The 12142-nt window shown below is 40.4% G+C and overlaps 1 protein-coding gene across 2 annotated transcripts in view; it reads left to right on the top strand.

The window, feature by feature from the left end:
* The window catches only part of LOC135481079 (protein crumbs-like), a 94699-nt gene that overhangs the window by 67995 nt on the left and 14562 nt on the right, over positions 1 to 12142 (top strand). For both annotated transcript variants that reach the window (XM_064761010.1, XM_064761011.1), the window contains 6 exons: positions 159 to 273; positions 1575 to 1779; positions 2341 to 3366; positions 3767 to 4496; positions 5667 to 5779; positions 6206 to 7007. In XM_064761010.1, coding sequence (XP_064617080.1) covers positions 159 to 273; positions 1575 to 1779; positions 2341 to 3366; positions 3767 to 4496; positions 5667 to 5779; positions 6206 to 7007 — 2991 coding nt within the window. The remainder of the gene's footprint in view (positions 1 to 158; positions 274 to 1574; positions 1780 to 2340; positions 3367 to 3766; positions 4497 to 5666; positions 5780 to 6205; positions 7008 to 12142) is intronic.

Here is a 12142-nt window from a genome sequence, read left to right as displayed (position 1 = left end):
CATTATATGGATTTCTTTGTCATCAGAATTAAGAAAAGTCCCAGGATGCAGAAAAACTTAAAGACACAAATCAGAGGCAGACAACCTAATTTCTAATATGATTTAATATAGCGTGATATTGGGGACTAGTTGACACCGAGCATTATCTCCCTTTGCAGCTATACATGTAACTGCGATGGTACAGGGTTTGAGGGTGAGAACTGCACCGTGGATATTGACGACTGCCTGGGAAATCCGTGTCAGAATGGAGCATCGTGTCAGGATAAAATCAAGGTAGGCTACAGTTGTTATTTTATTTATTACAATTTACTGGAGAAGAGTACAGGTATCAGCAAAGATATGGTGACTTGAATAAACACACATCATTTTTATTATGCATGAAAATTAAAACATCCAAGTAATGCATGAAAATGACATAATTTGTCAGTGGGTAGAACGTTCGCGTTGGAAGCGGTAGATCCAGGGTCAATCCTGGGTCGAGTCACACCTAAGATTTTAAAAGAGGAAGTTGTAACTCGCTTGGCGTTCAGCATGAAAGGAATAGTGCAATGACTCGTTGACCCGCATCAGTATAATGTCTCGGACGGCTTACTTGCTTTCCGTAAAGCGTCTCAGATAAAAGAGCGGTGGAAATTCGTCCTGCAACAAGACTGCACGTTATGACATCGTCATATGACTGAAAAATTGTAAAGTACGACGTTAAACCCCAAGCACGCACTCATTCACTCACTCACTACAGTCATGTTGAATGCCTAGTTGACTGAGCTCAAAGTACACTACAGTCTAGCAGGATAAAAACAGTCAGTTGCTTGCCATAAGTACACATAAGGCATGCTAAGAGTATGCTAGGGTAATAAGGTAATTGACAGTAGACTGTGGTTTGTTCTGGGTATAACAGTTTCCTCCGCTCATAATCCTGGCTGCGGTTTTACTGTTGCTTTATTAAAGCAATAATCAAATAAATACTGAATTTCACCAGGTGAGTTTGCCAGGTAAAATCTGACTTTTAGAAATACATGTACATAAAACCCTTAAAATTATACTCCCTTTTGGTTAATACTTACTTTTGTCAGATAATAAATTAATCAGAATTCACTGAAAATGTCCTGTAAGATGGTCTAATCATGCAATATGTGAATTTTCAGAAAACTGAATGAATGAATGAACTTAGAATGAAATACAATGAAGAAAGCATCACATCTATATCTACCAGTTGGTTATCATGTATCATGCAGCTTGGTGATTCGAACAAAGACTTTGCAAGTACTTGTACCTGCCTCGCTTGGTGCTCAGCACTGAGAGGTTACAGCAAGGAGACAGAACTGATTGGCCTGGTGTCCGTATGTCCGTATGACTGGGTGAGCTAGGTGTCATCAGCATGATACTTCATTGGTGACAGCACTTTGGCACTATGGACTCGCCCTGCCGCAAGAAGACACATTATATATATGCTCAGCTAATGACTCCTCGTCGTCATATACATGTGATGTAAAACCTCATCTATACAAACTTGCAATATGTCATTGTAGTGGACAGAACTTACAGGTATTTATATTTTCTCTTTTTGACCCCAGGACTACAACTGTACCTGTTTCGATGGCTTCAGCGGAAAAAACTGTGACACAGACATAAACGAGTGTGAACAAAATCCATGTGAAAATGGCGGCTCTTGCTTTGAACGATCTAAGGACAGATTCTACCCAGACAACCCCATCCCAGGAAATTTCTCGCTCGAAACTGCGGGTGGCTTCTTCTGCCACTGTCCACCTGGGTTTAACGGTTTGTTTGTTGTTCATCATTTTGGAGCTCCTTCCAGAAAAGTCCTTCTTATACATCAAACTTCATGCATTGTAAACGTTTTCGCATTTGAAATCATGCCATTAAACTCAGGCAGTAAAAACACTGAAAAACTGATAGCAGTCCGGCTTTTTTTTGGCAGGGTTACCGTCTCATTTAGCTTCCTGTATAATTTACAGTTGTAAACGTTAGTAAATGAAAACAGGGTGATATGTTTGGCAGATGGAACAGAACACAAGTCATGCTCAACAGATTCCACAGTATCACATGTGAGAAATATATTTAGGTACTGGTAATAAACTCCAAGGTTTTTAATTATATGCGTTTGCTGGATATTAAGTTCAATTTTTATTTTTTGCATAAACAAATTGTTTGCAATCAAAGGTGTTCGAATAATGCTGTCGAAGTTATCTATTTTCATATGATCACAGTGCTGTTATATTCTATTTTTATTTTATTCAGAATAGACTTATCATTTAAGGCTTCCATATTATTTTGTATAACTGGAATTTTAACTTGATATCAATTGATCTTTGTTTACAGGATCACAATGTGAATTTAACATTGACGAATGTCTGTTGGAAACTCAGCCCTGTTATAATGGAGGCCGATGTTTAGACGGAGTCAACAGATTCTCCTGCGATTGTGCTCCAGGTTTCCAAGGCGACCGATGCCTCAGTGAGATCAACGAATGTTTGGTGTACCAGCCTTGCCGTAATGGAGCCACGTGTCACGACCAAGTCGCTGATTACTTCTGCCAGTGTTTACCATCGCTGAATCGTGTTGTCTACGGAGGCAAAAACTGTAGCTTGGTACTAACAGGTTGTCTTGGCAACCAGTGTCAAAATGGAGCCAAATGCGTGCCAACATTGGCTGACGAAGCTTCTGACCAACACAATTACACCTGTGATTGCTTACCTGGTTGGGCAGGACGTCTGTGTCAAGAGGACACTTCGTTGTCTTTCTACGGAGATTCTTTCATCTATCATCAAGGGCCATTGTCTAACTTGACTACGCGTTTCCGAACGACTGTCGAAGATGGCGTTCTCAACCTGCTTGGGTCGTCACCCCAAAATTTTCTCTCAGTTGAGATGATGGCAGGCCAGATTTGTCTCAATGGAACTGGAACTTTCCGGTCTCCCCCTCCTTGTTTGCCTATTGAGTTTAACGACGGCCAATGGCATAGTCTCGATATCCAACTCACAGACACCAGCTTAACCATCTCCCTTCAGAAGGATCCACTGTGCCTCAACCAAATATGCATCATCTCCTTCAGTCACAGTACCGTCATCGAAGACGTCACATTAGGAGGGGTTGGAATTTTCAATGATGTCACTGAGATGATGAGATCAAAGAAGAACTTCATCGGCTGTCTCCAAGATGTGATGATAGACAATGCCCGTCCGGTGTACAGCGATCCCTCGACCAGACGAAATGTTAGTGCCGGGTGTCAAAGAGATGAACAGTGCACCCCGGACACCTGCCAGGGAAAGGGCACCTGTGTGGATATGTGGTTCACGCCAAAATGTGTCTGTGATCGCCCATATTATGGCAAAACCTGTGATAAAGGTTTGTTGTGGAAACAGTACAAAGTGTCTGTGGATATTGTTTGTTGTATAGCTAATTTTTATACTAAGACTACAGTATTTGACCTAAAAGTTTGTAACGCTTTGATTATATTTAACAGATGTCAACAGGCCCGCAGTTTTTTTTATCAGCATGATTTATTTCATATGGTTAAATCATTTTTTTAACTTTTTATACATTTTTAATTATGTAAGAAATTGTTTATGACAAGAAAAGCAAGAGAAGAGTGAAATTGTGAGAAAAAAATTGTTTACAAAAACTGTTAAATGTTGAAAAAAAATATTAAATAAAAGAAATTGTTAACTGTGGTAAAAAATATTTTAATTGTTTCTAACCCATTCATCAGTACTGAATTCATCACAATTCTCAATCCGTCTTTCAGAAATTCCACCTGTGACTTTTGGCTCAGGTGAAAATGTATCCTTGGTCAGTTTTGTACCTCCGACCGACCAGGTAGAAATCTTGTGGACAGACCTCCAGTTGTCATTCTTCTTTACCACACGGAAGCCCAGCGGTGTCCTTTTCTTCATGGGAGGTCAGTTGGAAGAACTGCCACAACAATGCCTTCAGCGCTGTAACTACCTCCTGCTGTACTTGAAATCTGGTCAGATGTGCATTAAGTTCCGAGTCTGCAGCTCCGGCGACGTTGAGCGCTGCAGTCCACAGCACGTCACCTACAACGACGGCAACACCCACTTCCTAGAGGTCGACAGGAAAGTTAGAGAGCTCTCCATCTTCGTGGATGGAATTGCGATGTTCGACAAAGTCATATTCTTCGATGCCGGGGGTCTCTGTCACATCATGACAGACCATTTCAGTTTCGGCAGCCTGCCAGGATTGACAGCCCAACGGCGCAAGCGGCAAACAAAGAATCCAGAGATTTATGATGGTATGACCAGGTTTAAAGGCGTTTTTCAGGATTTGCGAGTTAATGGAGACCTGCTCCTGATGTATAACCTGAGAACACCGTCTGCCGACCTGCCAGAGTCGTTCCCCTTGCCCAACGGGACCTCCACCATATTGGAAGGAATTGTGAACGATGACGTGTGCGGCATGTCACAACCTTGTCTGAACAATGCGACATGTGAGAATGTCATCTATAATGATTACAAGTGAGTTAATACTAACTTTGTCATGTCGCCTTAAATTTCAAACTTTCATGGGAGGTCTGCCTCAGCCTGTGGCTGGTTGCGGGTTTCCCTCGGTTTCCACCCCCAATACTAATGCTCACCACCAATGTATAAGTGAAGAAATTCTTGAGTAGAGCGTAAAACCCTAATCAAATAAATAAACACATGTAACTAACTGTACCCAGACAGGAGCTCATGGCCAAGTGAATAGCATTTTCAGTGCAGCACAATGACTCAAAAGCCTCTTACTAATGCGGTTGCTGTGAGTTCAAGTCCACCTTGTGCTGGTTTTCTCTCTGGCCATACTTGGGATGGTCTGGTTTCCCCTTGTATCCTAACACCCTAATGGTGACTGCTATGGTTGTATGAGTGAAATAATCTTGAGTGTAAATAAAGAAATACATAAAACTGGAGAGGTGAGGTTCAGTACAGTATTTACTTATTTATTTATTTATTTATTTATTTATTTATTTATTTATTTATTTGATTGGTGTTTTCCGCCGTACTCAAGGACATTTCACTTATGCGACAGCAGCCAGCATTTTGATGGGAGGAAACCGGACAGTGTCCGGGGGAAACCCACAACCATCTGCAGGTTGCTGCCAGACCTTCGGTTCAGTGGTTCATAGAGATTCATAGAGACACTGGACAAACAAGCCTCTAACAGACATTATGATTTAATACACAGCTACAATTATTATAAAACGAGGGTTTTCAGCTAAAATTCGAGAAGGAGGTCAGACTTCAAAAGTAGGCGGCTATATTGAAAATAATTGTCATAATTACATGTAGTATTGATTTAAGTAGTAAGAATATTCAAAGTAGGCGGCTACAGGGATGGAAGTAGACAGCTGTCTGCAGCCTGCTACTTGCCCAGTTTGAACACCCTGTGAATCCATGTGTCAAAGGTGTGGTGCAAATGTGGCTGAACCTGTTTAGACCTCACCAGTTTGAATTTTTGTTCCAGTTGTTCCTGTTTAAAGACATATTTACATGATCTAAGTCATCTAAAACATTAAAATCAAACAAAATAAACAGGTGAATTTTGAATTTTATTTTCATTCCATTTTTAGGGAGTTTTAATGTCAGTTTGCTGGTCCATGTAAAACACAAAGTAACATTAGTGTCACCTTACATCTTCTTTTCTTTTAGCTGCTCTTGCCCTGAAGGTTTTACTGGCAAGGATTGTGGCATTGAGGATGTGTGTAAGGCTCAGCCTTGCCCTGGAAATGCCACATGTAAGAGTCTCCAGGGTGGCTATGAATGTAAGTACATGTACAAAGTTACCTCCCCTTCACGGTGATTTCCCTTGGTATGGGCTAACTAACAACTACATATAGGCAACAATAAGCAATAGTTAAATGTTACAGGTAAATTTAAATTTGTTACATGTTGAATTTGTGTCATTAGCAGGACACATGAGGTAAGGTCTCAAATCTGCCTGTGGACATGGGCGTTTGTTAACTGTTATGATGTAGACATCTGTAGATGGAAATGGTAGTTTACTCCCTGGCACTTTGGTTTCCTTCATGAATTAAAACTGATGGCCATTGTATATGTGAAAACATTTTGAACATGGCATTTAACATCCATCAAATACATGAAAACACTTCAGCAATTAGTAAGCTGTCAGTATATAATACACTTTTAGAGGCACAGTACATGTAACAGTTACTTTTGTACTGTTTCAGGTGTCACCAGTGCTACTTTCTCACAAGGAGGTCTCTATTATGAAGGAGTAGGGCTCAAGTCAGTGGATGTAAACTCCGTGTCACTCAGGCTTCGCACAAGAGAACAGTCAGGAACGATATTTTTGCTCAGAAGCCAACAGCAGCTGGAGAATGAGTATCTCGTGGTACATTTGGAAAACGGCAGTGTCAAGTTAACATATGCCCTGGGACAGGAGACAAAGAGTCTGACGGGTCCTGTTGTTGTATCAGATGGATTATGGCATAGTGTCATCATGAAACAGTTCCCAGGGCGGATCCAGTTGTTTGTTGACAACAAACCAGTCTCTGCCGATGACAACTCCGTTCAAACGCTGGCAGGTTTGATCTCTGGTACAAACGCTGGACATGCAAACTCCACGGAATTATTGGTGGGATCAAATCCGACGGGATCAAGCCATTTGATTGGCTGTTTGGATGAAATACGAATAAATGACCTTTTGCTACCATTTTTCTCGGATACTGACTTACAGATTCCGTCTTTAAACAATGCCACGCAGCGATTCCGACTGAAATCCCAGACTGAGGTAATCAAGGGCTGCAACTCCCAGATGTCGTATTGTGATGCGTATGGCTGCCACAATGGCGGTACTTGCACTGAGCTGTGGAACGATTACCACTGTGACTGCCCTATTGGTTTTGACGGCAGAAATTGCGACAATGACATTGATGACTGCATAAATCACGACTGTCAGAACGGAGCCACATGCGTGGATGGCCTGAACAACATCACCTGTAATTGCATACCTGGATATTATGGTTGGAGGTAAGCTATTATTTATGTCCTCATTTATTTGTCATCCTCTTCTCTCATACAGCTACCTTAGGGGAAGGTCTGCCAGCTGCAGCAAACTATGGTTTCCCTGAGCGTGATTTCCTCTCACCATAATGCTGGCTGCTGTTGAATAAGTGTAATTTTCTTGATTATGGCATAAAACATCAATCAAATAAATAAATAAATCAATTACTAGTTTTCCATTTTGTGATTTTGATTTAATTGATCAGGGCTTCACTGTATGTGGCTTAATTTATGGTGAAAGTGAGTTACCATACTCTTGCTGTCCATTAGGGTTCTCTTCTGTCAAAGAATTGCATTTGTTAGAGATTGTTTTGCAGCCTGCAGGAGAGCGCTAGCCATAAATGTCAAAGAGCCTGGCCAAACTGCTGTTTTTATGTTCATTTTGTTTTCTCCTGTCTCTTCCATATTAGAGGTACTGAAAACAGGGTGTCCAAATTGCACTAATTTTATGTTTCACGCGTCAACTTGTGAAGGGGTAACTGGCTAACCTTATGACCTGTGTGTTTAGAAGTCCGGTCAACACTGTTATAATATGGTGTATAGCCACTCTCTTCAAAAGAAACCATTTTGACTTACATGTATCTGCTATTCACCCTCTAAAGACGCTTTGGTTTTCTCATACAGGCAGACACTGGCGGAATCAGTGTTAGTCAATGAATGCTAAGTATGAGCTAAAGCACGGCCTAGAAGTAAAAAATTCAAAAGCATTCTCTGGCATGTTTATTTAAAGCGTGCTGCGCAGTGCCCATCAACAGATTTCACGTTTGTGCATGGCAGAGCTCATTAAAAAGCCTGTGTGCCTATATCTGATAAAGAATCAAAAAGAGAGTATGATATGAGTTACATATTTTTTCTTAGATGTTCAATTTCTACTTGTATTTATCATTGAGACTTCACTGGTTGAAATTCAAACCGCAAATTTCCCACATGAATATGCATGAGTTGCTTATGCTAATCGGCCTCGTGTCCCTTATTCATGCATTCTAATGAAAGTTGATGACTTTTCGTTGGGAAGAACCTTGTTCCGCACACGTGTACTTGAGATGTCAGTAGAGGATACTCTAATTGGGGTGTTTGGATGTGATGTTTAACCGTGAGAATCTACAAGGAGAATTTGTCAGTTTAGGAAGAAACAGCGGGCTAGAATTCACAGGGATTGTCTCACCTAAATACAGTGTACATGTTCCATTTACATGTAGAACGAACTTGTGAATGGGAGCTGCATACAGTGTTTGCATTTTGCTACCTACATTCAGATTTGTGTCTCACAGAGTAGGATAAACACACAAGAAAAAGAAATGTCAGCTACATATATAACCCATGAAAAACATTTTACTAGGCATCTTTAAACCTTGTTTAAAACAAGTGTTTCGGCTGCTCATTTTTTTTTTCTTCTCAAGAGCCATATTACCAGTCCATTAACAGTTCAGTGCAGGAATAGGTAGCAAAAACCTGTTGTTTATTATTTGTGCCTGCTAATTTATCCCTGGTGATACGAGCTATAGTCCCACTCTGTTAATGCTTTTGCTAATTTACCTCTGTCAGTGCTTGCTAATTTGCCTGTGCGAACGCTTTGCGAATTTGAAAAGTTTGAGTTTAATTAATCATCAGAGCATATGTACACATGTACGTGTACAGACACGTATCAAAAGACACGTAGGTCATGCCGACAAAGCAGGATTCACGTCACTGCTTCAGGTACGTACATGTACATGTAGTAGGCAGGTCAGGGCCCCCCTTCTCTACCCACCCACACTCCATTTTCTGTTATAACATGTGAGGGTTGTTCTGCTTTAAGGATTCACCACACACATACCTGTGGTCAGCTGCGTTAAGACCTACGGACTTATAAATATCTGCAGGGGGGGGGGACACCTGGGGGGGGGAGTGTGGTTAATAAACACTTACAGTAGTTAAATGTAACATTCAGCATATCACTATATATACATGTATTTATATTACAGGCTAAGAGTAGCCTTATTCAGACTTCATACAACACGCTTTGTGGGAAGGTACAGATTTCTCCCGACAACAACAACGCTGTAATAAGTAAGGGAAGAGGTGTATAACTACTGTACAAACCTCTCGCCACAATGCTGGCCGTCGTCGCACAAGTGAAATACTCTGCTGTACGGCCTAAAACACCAATCAAATAAGTGAACAATTATATAATGATACATGTAGAGCTTATTGCTTTTTTCACTACCTGTAGCAAACACTGTAAGCAGTTGCTGTTCTTGACCGACCTAAAGTTTAGCATTTTTCAAGTTGACAAATTTTTTCTTGCTTTCTGATTGATTCATCCACCTTTTAGAGCCACTTAAAAGTTTTATTCCGAAGTTTGATTGATTTCTTGTCAGAAATATTTAAATGTTGGCATCAAAAGTATCATTTTAAGGCCTGTCAATGTACATGTACCTGTAAGTCTAGCTGCTCCCCTCCACTAGCAAACATTCGTGTAAAGTATGTGTCAACATTCCCATACATGTAACGGTATGTACATTGTCATCATCTACATTGTATTACATCTGTTATCATGATGACCACAATCAGCACCTGAGTCAGGTGGAAATCTATACCATTGATACATGTTCATCCTTCATCTGGTGCTACAGGTGCTTTGCGCAGATTAGGGTTTAAATGTCACAATGATGCGTCATGTGGAATTTAGTAATTTAACTGGAAACAGCTTAACCTAAATGACATTTTTGGAGGCAAATGAATGTCACAAAATGTTATTTTTGGTGATGAAATTTACAATTTTACCAGTAGAATATAGTCCCGTGTTCCAAGCAAACCTCAGTACAAATTTCTAAAATCAATGGAACTCTCAGAATCATGGTAAACAGGGTCAGTTACTCAGGAACGCAATATATGCTCATTTAATGTACATGTAGGTGTAATTCATGTTTGCATTTTCAAGATTGTCCTCAAATTTGGGAGAGGTGCATGCTGCAAGGCCTGCTGGTGATGTAACAGCCCTAGTGTGTAATAAATACTGTCACTGATTGCCTCACCCGTTGTCAAACCGTGTTGTCCCACAGTGTTTAAAGTAGCTGGGCAGAGGTACATGTATATTGACAATACCTGCTCGCTTTAATAGCCTATGTTAGCTCAGGTCCATTTAAATTTGCTGAGCCAAACTGGGATGTGTTATGAGAAATCCCATAGAACTGTTTCTGGGCAGTGTTTCAGAGGGGCACAGGGCCATTCTTAGCATAGCCTTGAGTATGAAGGCTATATAGACACCCCCAGTGAGAGCTTGGACTGATAACCTTACCACCTTCACTGTTGTTTTGTTAACCACTTGTGTTTGTCTAAAGCCTGCACAATTAAAACCCTCTCCACAGGGGGGACTCCAGAGAAAGAAAGCAGCCTTTCTGTAATGACACAGGGGATGATGTACTTGTCCCTTGCTCAGTGCAAAGTCCTGAGTTTATGTAATGCATAGGTGCCATAATTTACAAGAAGGATTAAGCTATGTTTACTGAACCTTTGCTCTCCCCTTGAGCTGTATGACGTAATTTGCCCCATGGAGACTCCAGGCTGCATCGCCCCAGGGATGTAAGCTGTTCAGCAAGACCCAGGAAGGAGGCACATTAGTCTTAGATCGGCAGAGTTGAACCGATGTTGGCCTTTTTTATTTGTGTCAGTGGTGTAGTGCAAGGAGTTTTATGTGTTGCTGAGGCCAGGTCTGTTAAGTGATTTCATGCCCAAGTGTTTTGAATGAGTGGGATTTCACAACTGTCGGTGACAAAGAAGATATATGTGTCGCTGATTCCAGGTGTGTCTAGTGATTTCTTACCCAACAGTCAAGAAAGAATGGAGATATGACAGCTGGGATGAACAACATCCGTGTGCCTTAAAACCCTCAAATTTGTTTAGTGATTTCTTGCACAATGTGTGTGAAAAGGTGTGGAGACTTGACTGTGATAAATGAAAAGTACATGTAGCAGCAAAATGCCCTCTGCATTAGTGGACATCACCGTACATATGTGTTCTGGATGTACCGGTGTGATCTAAAATGCCGGGAATTGTCGATTATCAGTGAAGAACTATTTACTGTGTCCTTGTATTATTCATCTGAAAGACCCAAAAGAGTCTCGTTTAAAGTGATCAGTGTTTAGAGCGAGATTGAAACTGTTGGATACATTATTTAAGAGCTATAGTTTTATCTTTATGATCATCTTTCAATAGGTGCGTGTCAGAAAGGATACTTTGTGAAATCTTCCATTATTTATGAAAATCGTTGCCAACATTTAACAGATTCTATTCCAGTTTATTAGTTTCTTTTAAAATTTCTTTCACCTGGGCTCAGTTGCATTTATGGTTTCGCTTTAAGGTTTAAAGGTATACATGTGGATACTGTACATGCACTTGTTGATATTGATAACAGGTAACGTTATATCACATATTGATTACCTGTACAGGTAAGACATGATGTCACCTGTTCATAGCTAATAATGGAACACACTACTTAAATTTCTGTCTCACATTTAGCTACGTGTACATTGTACGCATGTTATCGACTACAGTAGCTTGTAGATACATGTATATTGCATATATTTACACACATTTTGATAAATTATTCTCACCATTCTTGTAAATCATTCTACATATAAAATCAGAGCTCTTTATCGATCTGATAAAGTCAGGTATGGAATACGATATGATGTAAGGTTTTATCAAAGCTGATGTACAGCAGTGTTATGTGTCATACTGTACCTGTTGATTACAGCTGAGTTATTTTCACCTGGGTGTGGACAGGTGTGCAAGGCCTGCCCCCTGGTGACTCAGTATCCATGTTAAGAGATTTATTGATCATCTTGGAATGAGATCGAATGACTTATGAGGTGTATGATGATTGAGTTTGAAGTTTACGTATTTACAGTGTCAAAGTGCTTTCAGCTTTAAATGTGTATATACAAGAATGGCGGCAGTTTGACCTCAATACTTGCGTGATTTTTTACCTGGACATTTACCCATACCTTAGGTCCCAGCTTAACCCGTGTCTTACCTGTGTTACGATATTGTCACATGAGGTGAAAAAGTGGACTAAAATTGTAATGGCGCCTACATTTATGTCTGGACATGTAACTGTA

This window comes from Liolophura sinensis, chromosome 13, assembly GCF_032854445.1.
Source record: "Liolophura sinensis isolate JHLJ2023 chromosome 13, CUHK_Ljap_v2, whole genome shotgun sequence".
In the NCBI taxonomy this organism is placed as follows: Eukaryota; Metazoa; Mollusca; class Polyplacophora; order Chitonida; family Chitonidae; genus Liolophura; species Liolophura sinensis.
The sequence above is the reverse complement of the archived record's forward strand: the minus strand, read 5'-3'. Positions and strand labels throughout refer to the sequence as shown.